At 35.3% G+C, this 13,444-nt stretch overlaps 1 protein-coding gene across 1 annotated transcript in view; it reads left to right on the top strand.

Moving 5' to 3' along the window:
• The window catches only part of LOC150095074 (WD repeat-containing protein 44), a 362,406-nt gene that overhangs the window by 62,163 nt on the left and 286,799 nt on the right, over positions 1–13,444 (top strand). The window contains exon 4 of the mRNA XM_090411421.1: positions 6,098–6,586. Coding sequence (XP_090267547.1) covers positions 6,098–6,586 — 489 coding nt within the window. The remainder of the gene's footprint in view (positions 1–6,097; positions 6,587–13,444) is intronic.

A 13,444-nucleotide genomic window follows, 5' to 3' on the forward strand; every position in this document is an offset into this window, starting at 1 on the left:
GTCTTAGTGTTGTATTTAAGTAGTGTTCTATCTATTTTTTCTGAAATGTTCCTAATGTAGGGTATGACTGTGGTATTCTTGTAATCTTTTTTGCTTTTAATGGCATTTTTATGAAGGATCTCGTGAACTGTTAGCCATTTTTTACAAATATTTGATTAATAATTTCAAATTCTTGGTTCAGAGCTTGTTTGTTGGAGCAAATTGTTAGGGGTCTATGTTTGAGGGTGCTGATGACTCCTAGTTTTTGTGTTGGATGCCAGTGTGAATTTTTATGTATGTGTAGGTTTGTGGTAGATAGTGAAGGAGATGCAGTCTGAGGGAAGACGTGTAATGAGTATGTTTAGAAAAGGAAGAGAGTTGTTGTTGTTTTCTATTTCAGTGGCGAATTGGATACGTTTTTCATCTGGCTTAGGAATGTATTTAATGTTTTGCATCTGTGAGGCCAAATGGCAAAAATATCATCAACATATCTGAGCCAGACTTTGGGTTTTACGCTTGCCAAATCTAGAGCTCATTGCTCAGAGTCTTCCATGTAAAAATTGCCTATTGGTGGCGAAAGTGTTGAGCCCATGGCCATACCTTCTTTTTGTAGGTAAAAATTATTTTGCCATACCTGGAGCGGAGCACATGGAAGATGAACACAAATGCTGCATTAAATACCTCTAGTATGGTAAAACAGGCCTATCAGACCACACACTCTAAACAGCCACAGATTTGACTGGAAAGGCACTAAGTCCCTGCTCTGCACCAAAACCTGGTTTGAAAGAAAATTCAAACAAGCTTGCAAAATGTTGAATCATCATCCAAATCTGAACAAAATTGGTGGCTTAATTATTCCAAGAATGTGGAGGACCCATCTTCAACCCATACAGCAACCAGAACAACCCCAGACAGAAGAAAATTCCAATACGAAAGGACTCTAGAAATTGTTTAATGTAGTTCCATTTTTTTTTCTTCCCCTCCAGAGGTCAGGCTAGGATAAATAATTCAAAAACATTAGATTCATCTTACTTTTGTGTAGTACAGCATATGTAGAAATCCTGCAGTTACTTGTTATATATTAGCTTTGTTCTTTTTCTCCAAAATATCCCAAGGTATCTGGGATTCATTTTCTACTCTGTTGTTTAGATGTCCAACAAAAAATAGTTTTTCCTTTGTCAGCTACTTTTTAGTCAAGCATTCTATGGAACCACAGACATAAAATGCCTCATTGTCCAATTTCCCATTTTGAAATTTGATCACAGCATTCTTGAAATGTGCTACCATGCAAGAAGTTTATCTTCATGTTAGTGTATGTTGTCTTAATTTCTTCTCCTTTTCCATGATCACTGTTGCTTGAATATGACAACTTACAGTGAGTAGGAGTTAGGAAATAATGATCGGGGAATTGAAAGAGCAGCTTAGCTGTCAGCATTGTGATTTAAGAAAGGTCAGTATTTTTTTTTTCCATTGACTGTTACCTACATTGATTTAGCTGTATTAATCTTTAATTAATCTTACTTCATCATCATCATCATCAAATTCCTGACATGTACCCTCAAGGGGTGTACAGGATATGATAGTACTACATGAAAAATTTACATCATTACTAACTTCCTATCTACAATTTTCCTCCAAATCAGTCTATTACTTGTCAAGACTCCAATATTATCATTATCAGATCTTATATTTCTATCGTCTAAGGCACATTGTACCGTATCAATCCACCTATATCTTGGTCTTCCACTGGGTCGTTTTCCTGCCAACCTGGCAGAGAACACTTGTTTTGCTAATCTTTCCTCGCCCATTCTGTTTAACTAAGTGACCATACCACCTGAGATTAGCTCTGCTAAATCATTCCTGGATGCTGACAATGTCAAATTCTTTCCTAATATACTTGTTTTTAATCTGATATTGCCATTGATGTCATCTGTTCATGCCTCTAATCTTTCTCAGGACTCTCATATCTGCAGTCTCTAGTCTTTGGTCAAGTGTTTTACTTCTGACCCAGCTTTCAGATCCATAAGTTAAAACTGGTTTGAACACTGTCTTGTATACAGCTAATTTAGTGTTCCAACTAATTTCTCTCTTATTCCATATGAATTTATTCAATTGACTTCCTACCATACCAGCTTTGCTGATTCTGTTGTCTATTTCTATATTTAATTTACCATCTTCAGTAAAAATCGTGCCTAAGTAGCTGAAAGGTTTTATTTGTTCCACAGGTTCTCCATTCACAACACAGTTGACATTTTCAATGATTCTGCCTATTTTCATTGTCTTTGTCTTTTTATTGCTGACCTTCATACCATATCTATTACAACAGTTATTCAATTTAGTCAGGGAATCTTGCAAACTTGTAGCGGATTTATTCAGAAGTATAACTTCATCCGCATAAAGCAGAGAGCTGACATTAACAACTCCAATTCTGATATCATGTTTAATACCACTTTCCTTCATAATGTGATCCATATAGATAATGAATAACAGAGGGGATAATGTACATCCTTGTCTCACACTAGATTTAACATTAAACCATCTTCCTGTACATCCTTCAATTCTAACTGCCGACTTACAACTCAAATACAGACTAAGTATTACTTGATATAATTCCCCATTGACACCATATAACTGGAGCGTATTGAATAGCTTCTCTCTTGGCACCTTGTCATATGCCTTTTCCAGATCGACAAAACTTAAATACAGATCTTTGTTATATTCCCATGGTTTCTCGACTATTTGTCGTAAAGTGAAGATCTGATCCTGACAGCCTCTATTTGGCCTGAATCCAGCTTGTTCTTCACCAAGCTTTTCTTCCACAATTCTTCTCAACCGTTTCTCAAGTATACTTGCATAGATCTTGCCAGGAACACTTAGTAGGGAAATACCTCTGTAATTCTCACATTCAGTTTTATTTCCCTTTTAATATATGGGCACTATTAGAGCTCTACTCCAATCATCGGTAATTCGTCCCTCTGTCCAGGCTTTTTGAACTATGCAGTGCAGCCACTGTAAGACTCTTATATCACCATAAGCACCTCCGTAGCGCAATTGGAAGAACGACAGTACATTGCGCCCTTTGATTAGAATAGGCCTAAGTTCGATTCTCGTCGCGACAGGAGGAATCTTTATCTGGACGATTTGAATTGAAGGTGAGTTAGCCGATCTCGTACAGAGGTAGCAGGGTTTTTTCTCCCAGAAACTCCGGTTTTTCATCCCGCATACAGACAAATCGGCCCTTCAGAACACACGCAATTTACAGACAAAAAATACTAGCTGTGGTAGTGGTGGAGGTGGGCCGTAGATGGCGTTGATGGAGATGATTCGTAGTAGAGGTTCGGTGTAGTAGTTGAGACAGTTGTAGGTGTCCTCCCGCGATGAGTCTTCGGACTCCTTGGAGGTGTCATGAATAATAATAATAATAATTCAGCATTTCTGGTTGAATATCATCTACTCCTGCTGCCTTTCTACATTTCAAGCCTTTGATGGCTTTTTCTACTTCAAGTATGGATATGTATTCCTGACTGTATGCCTGTTGAGTATTTTTTTACCACTGTGCTGTCATTACTGCTCGTTTCATTTAGCAATTTTTCAAAGTAATTACTCCATACTTCAAGGATATCTTTTTCTCCTGTTTTCATATCACCTTTATCATCTCTAATTTCTTTTACAGCACTCTTTCCTCCATTTCTGAGCATTTTCAACAGCCTCCAGAATATTTTGCCACATTCTTGATATTTATTTTCTATGTTCTTGCCAAAGTCCTCCCATGACTTTTGTTTAGCTAGTTTTACACAGAGTTTCACTTTCTTACATTTGTCTCTGTATTCTCTAAGAGCAAAAGCTGACTTATTTGCCAGGAACTTTTGATATGATTTCTTCTTTTCCTTCACTGCCTCTTTAACTTCCTGTGTCCACCATGGAGTCCTGATTTTTCTATCCTTGCAGACAACCTCACCACATGCCTCTGGCTGAATCAATCAGGGTTTTCTTCAAAGCTTGCCACTGAATCTCCAAGGTTTGGTTCCTGTTCTCAAACTCTTTAATTTTTTCTTCAATAATCTTTGTGTATGTTAGTCTATAGTTTACATCTGAGAGCTGCTCAACTTTTATTCGCTTTAAAACTTTCTTACATGTTATTCTTTTCAATATGAAATTCAATTACTTAAATATAAAGAGCTAATAAGCTTCATTTCGGCGATATAAACATTATTTAAATTAAGGGGATATTAAATCCCACATTGTTTTAAAACCGAATAAGAAACTCAAAGATTTGAATCAGAGTATTTCATGCCGAATACAGTAAACTATAAAGTATCGGCGACCACTCGCGTGAGCTAATGCAAGTGACCCTAGTACGTAGTACAATACCGGAGAACTCGTAGCAAAGTCGGTAAAGTTCTGATCGCTATTCTTAGGTATTTCTCGTATAGCAGAGTATATAAGTTCTTTTCGCTATACACTTTGGTATTAATTTGGTCTAGCTACTCACTGATGAAGCCTCAAAAAAGGCTGAAACCGGTCTGGGTAGTGACCTCCCACCATAATGTAATAACAGCATACATTTCCTAGGAAATGTGTTTTTACATTATGGAAAATACCTAAGAATAGCGATCAGAATTTTACCGACTTTGCTACGAGTTCTCCGGTATTGTACTACAGACTAGGGTCACTTGCATTAGCTCACGCTAGTGGTCGCCGATACTTTATAGTTTACAATATTCAGCATGAAACTCTCTGATTCCAATCTTTGAGTTTCTTATTCGGTTTTAAAATAATGTGGGATTTAATATCCCCTTAATTTAAATAATGAAATTCAATTTTATCCTGCTCAAGACTAAATAGTGATCACTTCCCATTTCAAATCCTCTGTACACTCTGGTGTCCTGCACCAGGGAGAAAACATCGCTATCAAAAATAGCATTGTCACTCTACTTGAGACTGCCTGCCATTCAAGAAGATTAGCCTCGTATTTTGTGTTGAATACTATGAATACTATGGCTACTCCTTTTCCTTGATTGTCATTGCCTGAATATAACATTTTGTATTTATTGCTCAGAAAGATCTCACCAGTTTTAGTCTTTTTTCTTTCAGTCACCCCTATTATGTCGATCTGGTACTTATCTAATTCCTCTGGTGATGTTGAGTTGGGGTGTGTTTTCAGATTTGTTCCAGTAGCTGACGTTTCGCTGTTCGTCCTGGTTCCCTGGCGAAAACAACAGGGGCCTTGTTCAATCGGGCGACGCCCCAGGCGGCATGAAATTTTGTCATGTTGTACCATCATTTTTTATTTTGGTTTAACCAATAAGAATACAATCTTACTTGTTATCTTTAATTTGTATTTAGTGTTAGGAAATAAGTGCTTAACCCAGTTATTGTAAACTTTATGTAATACAGCACTTACTAGGGACTAAGGATTAAATTTGTGAGATCTTTTTTCCTCACTGATATCTTCTGTAAATTTGTACAGAGAAAAGAGGCAGTCTCTGCATAATTTGCTAGAGATAATTAAAAGTAGTATAGAGGAACTTCTGAAGGCCACTCAAGCAGCCTAATTGCATACTTGCCTTACAAGGTTAAATGAAGTCACTGTGCAAATGCAACCTCGATACCTCAGTTGAATCTTAAGCATTATTAGAAATCAAAATGGTTAAGGATTGATTACAAATATTAGCAGTGTAATAAATCCAGATGATTTACTAGACTGCTAAGCAGGAATGTTCAAATGCCTATACCATAATCATATGATTGCAGCCTGAATATTGTTTTGACCAAATAGTTAAATAATTGGCATTCTTAATATTAGATGCATTATTGCATTTAATTTCATAAACATTTTATGTACCAATAATAAATTTTTTAAAATAATTCACTTATGAATCCTTGGCTATAAAATTAATTTGATTTAATGATATTTTTGCAAACTTTTTTTTTATGTCTAAACATCATTACACAGCATATATATTTACTGACTTGTTCATATTTATGAAAATTAAGGTTTTGTTTGACACCAAAATAGTTCCTTGTTATTTAAATTTAAGAATAGAATAAATATCTTAATCTTTTGTCTTCAGATCAGATTTTTTCTGTTAAATGTGGTTCATGTTTGTTTTACTAGGAAGCAGAACGAAAAGCTAAAGAGAATGAAAGGCGGCAACAGATAATTGAAAGAAAAAGACAAGAGCTTTTGGAAAATGATGTGGCTGATGTGTCCTCTGACCAAAGTAGCATAACTTCATCTGTGGATGACACTTCTATTACTGAACATCTTGTGTATAGAAAATCCAGTAGTGCAGGACCTGAAAATGATGATGCTCAGAGTACAGTGAGTTTAGGCAAAGTGGGGATAATTCTTGGTGGGAATGATAATATTAGTGTTGATTCCAGAACCTCTAGTATGACTTCAAGTGAAGTTCAACATGCTTTAAGTATGTCAGTTGGACGAATGCCTATGCATCAGATAATACGAAGTAATAATATGATTTGCTCAGAACCTGATGTTGTAGCAAGTACAAAACTGGATCGCCAAACAGAAGTTCCATTACCTCCTGTAGCTCCACCAAGAAAAAATCGTAAGAAAAAGCCACCTTCAGATTTGGAATCTGGGGTAAGGTTTACATCACCATCATTTGTTAATTCATTATTTATTACTCAGCCAGTCACTAGTTAGAAAGAAAAGGTCTGATGATTTACAATCCTTCATATGATAATACTCCACATTTTATTTATTTTTGATGCAACTATAATTTATTCCTTCATTTTAATTATATTTTTAATTAAAAAGTGTTTGTACAATGTATACTGAAGGTTTTTATGTAATCCCACTCACAAGAGATTGTCTGCATTAGCACCACAAATGGTAAGAAAATTGTGAGATAAAAGAAAAACTATTAATATTGAACATGTCTGCAGATTATAGTCTTCAGGAAAAAAGCAGTTCCAAAGAGTTGTAAGTAATAAACAAAGGAACAAAAAGCAAGAGGAAATAAGTACTCAGTTCTCCATCATTTTTGATTGACTTTTCATGTTATTTATTTATTCTGTTCTATGTGAAAAGTTGTAAACTTGTAGTAATGTACTATAGTAAACCTGTTGTGTAATACATTTGTATTACAATTGTTAGGCTGAGGATTAGATAATCATCAGCCTGGAATCCTGGAAACTGCTTTAGGATGCCACTGAAAACTTTCATTTAGCAGGGTGGGAAATTCTTCTACTATGTAATGATATTTTCAAATTTCCATGCCCACAGTGGAATTTGAACCAGCAGTTATCAGTAGTTGTTGTTTTGGAGTTTTGATTGAAGAGCTAAGGCTATGAGGCTAATATATATATCTTTTGTGTTTTCTTATGGCCAGTTTGTCTTTCTTGTAAGGTGAAAAAAATCTGACTTTCCAGGAAAGAAAAGCTTACCACTCCTGTATGAAAGTGGCTAACTCGCCTTCAATTGTTGAATGTTGAATGCTTTTGTGTCCTAGATAAGGTTACTTGTTGGTTTCAGAGTATCTATTCATCCAGCCAAGTCAGCAAATTGTTCACCTTTGAATTACCATATAGGGATGGATTAATTTAGAATAATTTCAGATTGTAAGTAGTTTATTAATATAGCATATTTATATTAAGGATACAATCTGTAATTTTTATTTTTCTTATGCAAAAAATAAGGGCACTTAATTCTAAAAAATGAGACATTAGGGTCAGTGGGTGGGTGTCAGAGATATAGTTAATAATCACATGAAATATGAAGAAAAGGCCACTGCTAATACTGTTTGCCCACAGATGCAAGATCCTTCGACACTTCTGCACACGTCAGAAGAAGGATAATCTATTCTGATAATAGGGTAATCAATCCGTCTTGTGGGATGAGTTGTTTATTTATTATTACACGTCGGAAAATTAACTTTCCTTTTATTATTTTCGTGGAAAGGCTTAGACGTTGTTATGCATTTTTTATTAAATAATTTAAGGAAATTACAACGTAAACTAGGATATACATTAAAATAAATTTTAATATACTTCAATATTTCGGCAACGTCACGTTGCCATTTTCAAAATTTACAAAAATCCTAAAAAAAACATGATTTAACTTCTTGTTACAGACCATATAAAAAATTGGCATCCCTTATCCGCTCTACTAAAGACCAACCCCCCCCCCCCTAGACATACCAGGTCCCTTGCAGCTGTAAGCTATCCTACTTTGGCCAAACAGGCAAGACAGCAAATATCAGAATTTCAGAACACAAGGATTACATCCGGTTTCACCAATACAGCCACTCTGGTCTTGCTGACCATGCGCTGGATACTTGCCATAGAATACGATGGAAGAAAGCCACGATAATACACCGTAGTAAATACAAATATGAAAGGCTTTTCATGGAATCAGCTTCAGCCCTAAGAAACAATCCAAACCTCAACAAATTTGGCTGCATGAGACTGCCTCAAATTTGGGAAACCTACATCAGAAGACCTTCAGCCCAGTCGCCCAAGAATACCAACATTGCCCGCTAGGGGGCACCATCAGGACTTCAGGAGAAATAATAGCTTTCTGCTTCTTCCTCACTTACTGTTTGTTGTGCCTGCGTGCACGTGTCTTGTTCTTAAGTTCCTTGAAAATGGCAAAGTGATGTTGCCGAAATATTGAAGTATATTCAAATTTATTTTAATGTATATCCTAGTTTACGTTTTAATTTCCTGAAATTATTTAGTAAAAAAATTACCTTTTATTAATATTGTAGTTTTTAAATTGGTAAGTATTTTGCTTGTATAACAGTTGGAAAACTTAACGTATAAAGCACATGATTTTGCTTGTTGCGACCAATTCATACATCCTTTATTTCTTTCTCCCCTTCAGCATGAATTGACTATTCTTGGCAATCTGCCAGCCCCGGTTCTATGAACTGTGGGCATACAATATTAGATATGCATCGAAATGGCTGAGTTATGGCAAATACTCAAGATAAAATAAATAGGTGGAATATTGCAGCATACAAGTATAAGCTTTTGGGAGGAGTGGATACGGGAAATTTCAGTTGAAAAATGTGGCTGAATTATCTAGCATATTAATATACTGAGTAGGAAGTGATTTAGTAGTAGATAAAAGCTGATTGCAGCAAATAGTTCAGATTAGTTAGGAAAATAGCTAGCTTTTTGGTGGATGAATCTGTTGAGTAGAAGATTTCTAATTTAAAAAAAATATTCCATCACTCATTTGCTTGAGTGTGACTGTGTATTAAACTTTCAGAGCACAGACAAAATATAATGTTTGACCAGTTAATAAATATGGATGACTGATTGAGCTACTTTTAAGTGCTTTCATTATAATCGCTGGCAATTCTATAAGAGAGGGGAGATGTTTTATAGAAAATAGTTAAGGATGCTTTATATCTTTAAGGAAAATTCTGACATGAAACAGACAAAAAAAAATTAATTAAATTTTGTTTGGCGGTTCCAGAGTTATTTTTGTAATACTTGAAGTGATCTTAATTTCAAAATAAGCATATCGTTTGAGCTAGTCCAGTGACTGTTATTGCAGTTCTAACAAAAGGATAGTCTTTTAATTTGCAATACAGGATTAAGAATTGGTGCAGGTGTTTACCTAATTATTTTTGTTATGATAAGAGATATAGGGTCACAGTCTAACAAACTCACAAGAAATCTTCACATAGCCTTTGAGGAATTTGGAGAATCCAACAGAGCTTCTGACATCCAGTCCTCATCTTCAGACCTTATGTACTCTAGATTAGCAGGTATCCACATGGATACTGAATGAACAAGAATGGATTCATTATCACAATGATCTGCCGTGGGAGCTGGCACATCGCTAACTTAAACAAGGCCTCCAATGTTTTTGTCAGAGAACCAGGGCAAAATAAAAGGTCAACTTCTGGAAGTAACCATCAAAATGTATAAGATTCTGCTAAATAATAAATATAAGATTTTATATTTGAACAGTGGTGATCATTTTGCACCAAAAAAGAATATGAACTTCCTGATTGGCATGCAATTTCAAGTGGTTATGAAAAGTTGGTCCTTTCTGGAGATTCACACAGAGTAAGAAATGAAGCCTAAACATATAGCAGTGTATTTGTTATTTTACATTGGAAAAATTTGCAGAAAAAGCATAATTAATAATAATGGTAAGTACTTCTCCATATGAATTTGTGCATATCCTTATACTGAAAATCATTAAAAAAATCTGACCTTCATAGTGGACTCAGAGACAGCAGTCTTAGAAAAGAACGGAGTATATTAAAAATATCTAGAAAGGTCAGTAGATGCCCTGGGAGAATACAAAGTAAAATGTAAGAAAACTATGTATAAAAACACCAAAGCAAAAGCAGAAATTCTCAGAAGACCTGGTATTAATATAGAAAATTGTAGGTGGTAAAATGTTCTGGAGGCAAGCTGCGAAATAAATCGTATATGATCCCATTCATGTGGCGTCTCCTATTTAGCAGGTTGATTACCATGATGTGACTCATGGTTAGCTATGGGCATAACGACATGTGAAGATCCTATCTCTTCTGCATACTCTAGTAGGTGTTCATGGGGCCAGTTTGCCTGTCCTGAGGGATGAAAAACCCTGAGTTTCCAGGTGAAAAAACCCTCTGCTTCCATATGAGACTGGCTAACTAACTTTGAAAGAGACCAGAAAAAAGGTTCCTCACATGATAGAAGTTAATCAAACTTGGGTCTTTCTGACCAAAGGGCTTCATAACTTTTAATTTTTCAGGAAATGATAATGTATACTAGAATATTAATTAAAAACTTTAATGAAGGATCCCTGCAGATGGCAGTATTACACTGTCATCTTCAGGGATCACAAAACAGTGATATGTGCACACAGGCAAATATCATTGTTTTGTGGTCCTAGAGTCCTAAAGGTGTCCCCTAGGATCTGTCAGGATATCTCAGCCCTATATCAGTTCACCATGAACTCAGGCCATTTCGTTTGGCAAGGAAAATTCTACAAACAGATGACAGCCATGGGTAACTTCATTATGGAGACCTTTGGAGAAAAAGCCTTAAACTCTGCCCCACATAAACCCACTGTTTGGTTACGATACGTGGATGATGTGTTTGCTATTTAAAAATTTAAAAATTCTGAATGTTTTTATGAATTGTTTACGTTAGTATGTTTATTAGTTTTGGTTTCATAATAACACGCACACGCATTGTTCGCACTTGCGATGTGCCCGTTATTGAAATTATTTTGTCAAAGTGACATGTAAAGCAGTTAAAAATTTATATACTTACCATATTTGAACAGTTATGTTACTTTAAACAATTTTATTGTAGTTTAAAATATTAAGTTGTGTTTTTATGAAGACATTCTCTTGTCGCCAACAGAAACAGCATGTCAGCCATTATACCTAACTTCTTGCTTGCCAGTTTCATGGAGTGCACATGCTTGCCGAGAAGTTTGATGTGTGATTGACAGCTGACAAGTTCGGTATCGAAGCAATGGGAGAGTAAACAAGAGAGTGTTCGGGAAAGAAATTAGAACACAAACCGGCAGACATTTAGATTTGGAGGAACTTGAGTTTTTTTTTATGTGACAGTCGGAGGAAAACTTATAATATATTCCGACAAAGGAATCGTGGAACTATGAAGTTTTAATGTGGAATAAGTATTGGTAAATAAAAGGGAAATATTGCTATAGACGTTTTAAAAGGAATATTGGAGAAAACGCTAATTGGAAGATTAGTAGTAGATTTCGAAAAAGGGAATCATAGAACTGTGAGTTTTTTTAAAGTGGGGGAGTTAAGACTGTCAATAAGCATTAGTGAATAAAAGAAGAAAATGCTATTTACGTTCTAAAGGAATGTTCGAGAAAACTGATTAGGAAGTTTCATGTCTTAAGGACTTAAAAAAATTATTTCTACTAAAAAGAGACAGAATTGAGTTAGGAAGAATTAATGTGTGCTACATGAGTGATGAGAAAAGATCCTGTGAAAATGAAGAAGGGCCTTGACAGAGAGAAACTAGCTATGAACATTTTGTCATTGTGAAAACAAAGTGTTTAGTCTAGTCTTAAGTGTAAGTTTAAGGACTCTAGGCATGCACATATCATTGTTGTGTGATCCCTGAAGATGACAATGTAACATTGCCGAAAAATAGGAAGGTATTGATTAAAGTTTTTAATTAATATTCCAGTATACATTGTCATTTCCTGAAAAATTAAAAGCTATGTATAACCAACATATAGGTTTATCTGTAAGAATTACAAAGAGCTTCGTCTGTACTAAGCTTTGGAGTCTCTGTATGTCTGATATATGAGCCTCCTCCTACAGATGCTCATATATCATAAAGGTGCCATTAAAAGAGATGATAAAGATATTCTGATGTCTGTAATAATTACTTGGAAAGATAATTAGCAGCAGCAATGATAGAACTGTAGTAGGAAATATGTAATCATTTATTTACATATAAAATAAAAAGGGAATAAAACAATGTAATAATTGAAGGAATTTCCCCTGCTGAATGTTCCAGGTAAAAGTTTTGCAAGCTTACTTGAGAAAAACCAAGAAATTTAGCTTTTTCTCAAGTGAAAGAAAAACTTAGGGAAGAACAATCTTGGTTCAGGCCAAATAAAGGTTGATCAGATTTTCACTTTATCACGAATAGTTGAGAAATCACATAAATATAGCAATTTCAAAACGCTATATGTAAGCAGGACATTATATAGAGCAATACATTGTCTGTATTTGAATCATAAGTCAGCAGTTAGAATTGAGGGAAATACAGAAAGATGGTTTAATGTGAACTCAGATGTATTTTATGTAGATCTTAACTCCTGAACAGATCCAATGCAGTCTTCAGGATTAACTAAATTGAATCTTCTGGAATAAATTTGGTAAGGAAAACAAAGACCTGAACTGTGAATATAGACTAGAATGTGTGACATCAATTGCATTCACTGGAGAACCTACAGAACAAGTATAATATTCCAGTCATTTAGACACAATTTTTAGTGAAGATGGCAAATTGAATATGAAGGTAGAAACAGAATAAGCAAACTGGAATTAAATGAATAAATTTATATGTAACAAGATAAAAATTAGTCAGAGCTAAACTTGCTGTATACAAGACACTGTTCAAACCAATTTTAACTTATCAGTCTGTGAGTTGGGTTAGAAATAACAGTTGATCAAAGACCACAGATATGAGAGTTCCGACAAAAATCATTAGTGTGAACAATGGTATCTCTCTCTCTATGTTCACTGGGCATCTACAGATGCCGTATGGTCACCCCGATGCTCGGTGATGTTCCACACCAGGCCTCACCATGTAGTCCTGTTGTTTGCTTTTCTGGCAGCCTCAACTCTCTGAAGATCAGTCACTCCACACACGTCCATCCATCTCATTGATGGTCTACCCCTGACTCTATTTCCAGGAACTTTACCTTCTATTACTGTTCTGAGAAGTCCTCCTTCCATCCTTTCTATGTGTCCAAAATATTTTA

Source organism: Typopeltis vanoorti, chromosome 21, assembly GCF_054136105.1.
Source record: "Typopeltis vanoorti isolate ZY-2024b chromosome 21, IOZ_Tvanoo_1.0, whole genome shotgun sequence".
NCBI lineage: Eukaryota > Metazoa > Arthropoda > Arachnida > Uropygi > Thelyphonidae > Typopeltis > Typopeltis vanoorti.